Source organism: Euwallacea fornicatus, chromosome 33 (assembly GCF_040115645.1).
Source record: "Euwallacea fornicatus isolate EFF26 chromosome 33, ASM4011564v1, whole genome shotgun sequence".
NCBI lineage: Eukaryota > Metazoa > Arthropoda > Insecta > Coleoptera > Curculionidae > Euwallacea > Euwallacea fornicatus.
The window spans coordinates 2,633,039-2,640,129 of record NC_089573.1 but is presented as its reverse complement, the minus strand read 5'-3'; the positions used below and the strand labels follow the sequence as shown (position 1 = coordinate 2,640,129).

General features: G+C 34.3%; 1 protein-coding gene across 1 annotated transcript; it reads left to right on the top strand.

The window, feature by feature from the left end:
- Nucleotides 1-1,902: 1,902 nt before the first annotated feature.
- On the top strand, nucleotides 1,903-3,744 carry mmy (UDP-N-acetylglucosamine pyrophosphorylase mmy). The gene has a single exon (XM_066299293.1). The coding sequence runs from the start codon at nucleotides 2,018-2,020 to the stop codon at nucleotides 3,494-3,496; it is 1,479 nt and encodes a 492-aa protein (XP_066155390.1). The 5' UTR covers nucleotides 1,903-2,017; the 3' UTR covers nucleotides 3,497-3,744.
- The last annotated feature ends 3,347 nt before the right edge of the window (nucleotides 3,745-7,091 follow it).

Below are 7,091 nucleotides of genomic sequence, written 5' to 3'. Positions count from 1 at the left end.
TGATGGCCGATGGAGCGTTGGATGTTCTTGGAATGGTTAGGAAAGCACATTTTAGAGTGAGTTACTTATACATATAAAAATATGTGATCATAATAGACGTACGTAAAATATTATTTAATTATTTTATTTCCGAACTACCGAAGTGTTTAATCCAAATGTTATTTAAAATTTGATACACAGAATGGTTCCATGACGAGTCACAAGAATGAATAATATGTAGGAAGGTTACCAATGGCGGAGATATGGGTACCGAGTTCTAGCAATTTCACAAAAAAATAGCAACAACGAAATGGAGCATTTACTTGTACACCAATCTTTGTCCTTTGATATTTTTTGATACTTTACCGTTTCGTCGTAAATTTGATTTTTATGGTGTATTGCTTTTGACTCGGTTGCATCTGAGCTGCGATCATCACTCATAGATATACCATCAACATAAAAAAATTATAAACATTACAGATATTTGATTCTAGATGTTCAATCTTGCTGAGTGTTATGCTTGGAAACTCCTGAAAAAATGAACCAATTTTTTTTTAATAACATATTCCAACTCTTTTTATATACCAAATGGAAACTTTATGAGAAAATGGTATACAAGATGTTTTAGAATTCAAGCGATAAAAGTTTTATGAGTTTTCCAATTGTAGTTTGCTGAAGATATTATAATAATTATTCCTCTATAACGCGTATAATTTTGGAAGTACTTGTTGAAAAGATTATAAATTAAAGGTATGTATGGGAAAATAATGTTAAAATCTCGAAAATAGTCAGAGATGCGGGAAAACTTAAACGACAAAAAATGGTTTACGTTGGACATACAATTTCAAATTATGAAAATGAAGAATAAGGGGTGTAACACAAAAAAAATTATGTATTAAAAAGGTTTTAAATTCAGATAAAATCACGTAGCTGATTATAAAAATGATTTGAAACGTTTTACACTGAGACGATACAAAAATCAACTAAATATCTCAGGAGCAGTAGGAGCTTGTGAACTCATTCATCGAAATTGCAGCTGAGTTGTAAGATTGAACTAGATCATATGGGATTTTCAATGATATAGAAATTTCTGTTTTTTTTTTGGATTATGATAAGAATTTGATGAAACTATAAAATACAAGATAGAAGATGTTTAAAGCGTGACGGTAATATTCTTGCGAAAGTGGGCGATCAGTCTTGGATATAAAGTTTTGATAAAATTTTGTTTACTCCGTTTGAAAAATGCATGTGAATCATTAAATGCAGTAATAATAATTGTATAATAGCAACAAGCTCGATTTTCGATACAATCCGAGGTCACCAGGTTAAAGGCATTGAAAGAACAAGTTTACTGTTTAGTAAGATTTAATGTCAGTTGGAGACCTTTATTCATTTCTAACCAGGAACTTTCACTATTCACATGTTTTCGTTTTAATTTCCTGCTAAGCTGGGACTAGGTCAGTGGCGTATAATAAGGGAAATTCGTTTTGTAATTCCTGCGAACAATGTATTTTGATGACATATTGGCGAAGGGAAAAAATCTAGAAAAGATAAAATTAGCGTAATAACACATTTACTTCGGCAATAATTAATCAGGTAATTTATTCGTTTTATGATAGACCATGATTATTATTTATCTATCGGTAACTAATAAGATCTGATTAGGCAAAAAGTTTGATCGTTGTTGCCACTAATGCTATGTATGTAAAAATTAATAATAATAATTCACTTCGCGCATATGAAGCGAAAAATTAGCTAAGATAGATTTCCTTCGAATAGTTTTTTTCATATAATTTTCCGTGCCTTCGTCTTAAAATAATGTTAAATTTGAATAATAATTCACATAAAATAAGAAAAACAACGGCAACGCGGCAAAATGAGCTATGTGTATGCGAGAGATAAGAAAGGAAGCCAGCCGATTGGGTGAACGGTGTCGGCAAGCGTGGCATATAATAGAAGGTACCAACGAAGGTATGCCATCGTCCTCATAAGGTTCTTGAAAAGTGAATGACTGAATTCGCGGGTGTTTGTTTTCGTCATGATTTCGCTAGATCAAATTAAAGAAGTTGTCAGAGAATGCCAGCAAGAGCATATTTTGAAGTTTTACGATGAATTGAAGAATGACGAGCGGGAAAGTTTTCTGAATCAATTGAAGAGAATTAAGTTTAAAGAAGTGAATGGACTCTTCAAGAAGGCACAGAAGGCCTACAGCGAGGGTGTGGAGAAGGTCGATTCGCGGATACAGCCGATTCCTGTTGATCAATTCGGATCGGAGAAGAATGCTGACCCAGAAGAAGTGTTGACTTACAAAAGTTTGGGATTGGAGGCGGTTTCACAAGGTCAAGTGGCGGTACTACTTTTGGCGGGAGGACAGGGAACGCGTCTCGGTGTTACGTATCCCAAAGGAATGTATTCCGTGGATTTACCATCTGGAAAAACCTTGTTTCAAATCCAGGCAGAGCGAATTCGAAGGGTTATGGAACTCGCACATCAGGAGACTGGCAGAAAGGGTAGTGTTGTTTGGTACATCATGACAAGTGGTCCGACCAACGCAACTACCAAGAAATTTTTGGAAACCAACAACTACTTTGGGCTAAACAAAGAGAATGTTAAATTATTCCAACAAGGGTTACTGCCATGCTTCGACTTTGAGGGCAAAATTCTTATGGAAGGAAAGAACGTGGTTGCTTTGGCTCCTGATGGCAATGGAGGAATTTACAGGGCTCTTATGGAGAATCATATTTTAGACGACATGGAAAAAAGAGGCATCAAATATATTCACGCCCATAGTGTGGACAACATTTTAGTCAAAGTGGCGGACCCGGTGTTCCTGGGTTATTGTGTGAAGAAAGAAGCCGAATGCGGAGCCAAAGTTGTCAGCAAAAACAGTCCAAATGAGGCAGTCGGTGTGGTGTGCAAGGTTGATGGGAAGTACCAAGTAGTAGAGTACAGTGAAATCACGGAACAAACAGCAAACCTCAGAGATTCTTCGGGGAATTTGGTGTTCAGCGCTGGGAATATCTGCAACCATTTCTTTACAACTAGCTTTCTTCAGAAAGTTGGAAAGCAGTACGAATCCGAGTTGAAATTGCATGTGGCCAAGAAGAAAATTCCTTATGTCGACGGCAAAGGGGAGAAAGTAAAACCTTCGAAACCCAACGGAATCAAAATAGAAAAATTCATCTTCGACGTGTTTCAATTCACTGATAAATTTGTTACCTGGGAAGTACCCCGCATTTCCGAGTTCAGTGCCCTCAAGAATGCAGACGCTGCAGGAAAAGACTGTCCCTCTACAGCTAGGGCAGACCTATTAACTTTACATAAAAGTTATATAGAACAAGTTGGGGGGCATATTAATGAAGGTGTTGAAGTTGAAATTTCTCCGTTATTATCGTATGCTGGGGAGAATATCGAACAAAAAGTTAAAGGGAAGAAGTTTGATTCTACCACTATTTTACTGTCCGAAGAGGAAGCTCTGCGGTCTTACATAAATGGGATTACGATTGGCAAGGCATAGATCCCAGCCAATTTTCATCATGCCTAAGGCAATCTTAAGAGAAACATACGGTCATGAATGATGCGGGGTATGTGCAATGGAAAGTATTTAACCTCCAATATGTGATAATTTATTTTGTATTATATTTTGAGTAAATTATTAATTATTAAATTAGATATATTTTTGATATTATATGTATAAAATTCTGAGCTAAATATATTTTTTTATAAACTGCTATTGGTGAAAGGTAATACACTATTAGACAAAGATATTAGGTGTGTACTTATTTATTACCTCGGGCTGTTAGGAGAAACTAACAAAGAGCAATTCTTTGTTTTCTATATAACGGGTATTATAATACGTATTATTGTATCTCCAATATTCAAGGTGTGTAATAGATTTAGAATTACCTTATATTATTAAAATTGTGACTTTATAAGTGCCAGATAAGTCCAGTACGAACGTTTATCAATAGACAAAATCGAAAAATATTTACCTGAGACGTGCAAAAATTTTATTTATTTTTGCGTATATTATAATCTACTAAGTTAAATACAAAAACAGCTAATGCTTTGGTTTGCTAAATATCTTGACTAAATCTTATTTGAATTTGCTTTAAGTATCCGGTATCGTGGAAACTTAAGAATATATTACAACCTCGTTTGTGCCGGTGAATGCACAAAGACCATTAATGTGCAATTTGTTTTTATTGTAATTACTCTACAAATTCTTGAGATATTGGCGTACAAAGTTTGGAAAGCGGAAAAAGAATAAGTAGGTACCTGTCTTTCTTAGGAAAAATTTCCGGAAAATTTTCAAATATTTGAGGTGCTATTCTTCAATCTATTCAAGTGGATGCTAAATAATCGATGAATGCTACTTGAAACTTGGGGGGAGACTTCAATTGAGACCCTGAAATTTTGAAAACGTAGTTCGGGCAACTGAGGAGGTATTATAAAACTTTTGGATTTAACCCGGTAAACATTTTCAGACATTCGGCGTAAGATGTGAACATATCGAATCTGCCACTCCATATTCTAAGTTTGTTCCGTAATAACGAGAAAAATGTGAAAATGACAAAACTGGAAAATGTTGCCAATTTATGCAGTGTGTACTTAAAGTACGGAATAAATTAATTTTCTTGGTCTGAAATGAAAATAATAAAAAATGCTTGGACGCATTGACTTTAGTTTAAAATTTTACTTTTTTTTTAGTTGAATAATATTAGCTGTGACATCATTATTCTTCCAGATGTGGCGTTATTATTCAATTTTTTTAACGGTAGCCTTCGTTTTTGATAATTTCATGTGAAAAGGTGCACTTTTTTTAAGTACAGGACAAATTGTTTCACTATATTATGTAACGATTTCTTTGTGTTATGATGAAACGTTTTGTAATACAACTTTTATTTGAAATTACATTTTGAAGTCAAACCAAAACTAACAAATATGAAATTTAAAAATCGTCGAAATCTTGTGTATTGAACGAATCAAAATATTTTTTATATTGAAATAAATAAACAAACCTGCAAAATAAATCAACAAAAGACTACCCTGATCCGTTCAGTGAATGTCGATCTCCTATTGTTAGGTACCGCGAAGAAAAAATGTATTTTTAATAATTTATCAGAAATTTATAATGCAACATACTAAAAAAGTTCACGTCCTGCACTTAAAAAAATTCGCCCTTTCACGTATAATAATCCAAAATAAGGGTCATTACTAAAAAATTTCATACTGCTACCATATCTGAAACAGTGATGACGTCACAGTTAATATTATCCATCAAAAGTATGTTGAATTTCAAACTAAAGTCGAACATCTCCAAGTATTTTTTATTATTTTAAACTTAGACCGAGAAAATGAATTTATTCCATTTTTAATGTACATGCGGTATACAGTGTGTTTCCTAACTACGTGTAAAAAATTTAAAGGCGTAATCCTCGACTGATTTTGAGTCAAAAATGTCTAATAAACATATGTCCGCAAATGCCTTGTTTCCAAGATACAGGGTGTTGAAATGTGACAAGAAAAAGAGATTTTATTTCCAAAATACTCAATTTTGGTGTTTGAATTTTAGAAAAGACAATTCCGGAGGTTCCGGGGTTTTCTTCAATACGTCTTAAGATTTCTTCCTCCACTTCTGGTGTTCGACGTGTTATTGGCTTTCCTCCTCCTGGAGTTTTCATAAGACATCCTGTATCACAAAGACGTTGAAAGAGGTTTTTAAATGTTTGGTGGTTGGGAGCTTGGTGGTTTGGAAACCTTTCCATGTAAATGCGCCTCGCTGCCAAACACTCACCATCGGCAAGGCCGTAAACAAAGACCATATTGGCCATTTCTTGATTAGTGTAATTGGGCATTTGAAAAATGTTCAAAACTGAGGTATAATCTGATTTTTGGGACACAACTAAATTCTTTCACTTTAGAGGCTAAAACACCAAAATAACACTGACTATCTTGTTTATAGTAGTGGAAGTAGCAAAAAAAACTAACAATAAACAAGTTAGTAAATACCACCAAACCTTTAGAAACCTTTAAAATCTTTTTCAACGTCTTTCAGTCAACACTCTGTATCTTGGCCACCAGGCATTTGCGGACATATGTTTATTAGACATTTTTGACTCAAAATCAGTCGAGGATTACGCCTTTAAATTTTTTACACGTAGTTAGGAAACACCCTGTATACATAAGATAAGACGTATTGTTGCCACATGCATCTAAGGCTTTTGGAAGATATGCATTCACGTGATTGCGAAACTATCTACTCTAATTTGTTTACATTCTATATTATTGAAAATGAAATTAGTTCACAAAAGCCAAGTCATCATACATGCCCAAATATTTTCACAATACCTATCTTACTACGATTGCTGTGAAGTACGTCGTTTATGGTTGGCAGAGAACGTAGCTCATCGTGTGTTGGTATCATAAGGGCCATGGTCCCAAGTTCCTCAAACCCGGTTGGCAGTTCCGAGTCACGCAAATTGGAAGGTTGATAATTCCGCCTTTGGTACAGACTCATCGAATCGTTTAGTCATACTCAAAGCTACACAGTTGAATTTTAATTTTCAGCCATTCTAAATATCATTATATTTACAGTATTTTCAATTACAGCTGCAAGCTTCCATGTACTTCCCTCCGCACTGTTTGCAAATGAACTTATTTAACACATTTGAAAACGAATCAATAGTAATTAACTATAGATTTAATAAATACAAATACTGTCGTGAATATTTGCAAACAATGAGTATTATAGGAAACTAAATGATAATAAAATAAAAAGGAGACGTCGAAATAATAACTAAAACCAGAATAAGAAGAAATAGCATATGACAGGAATGTCAAAAGAACAAAGCAGCTAAACGTACTGAGAAGAATAGTCATAGCATGTTCTATACGGAACAAGACTGAATGCTTATTCATATCAAGTGAGAAACGTATTACAAAGTTCAAGCTCTGTGAAGAACCCATTACGAATGTGCATAGCACCTGAACGGAATTTTAATGTTTAGTGGAAAGTCTTTATCTCAGAAAGATATATTAGAACTGAAAACGTTAATTGATCTTCTTGCAGAAAAAGAGATTTGGTTCGCGGGTTCCCAAGATATTGATAC

Bases quoted from the DNA above. Each gene is read 5' to 3' on its own strand.
- mmy (XM_066299293.1), top strand. From the start codon at position 2,018: ATGATTTCGCTAGATCAAATTAAAGAAGTTGTCAGAGAATGCCAGCAA.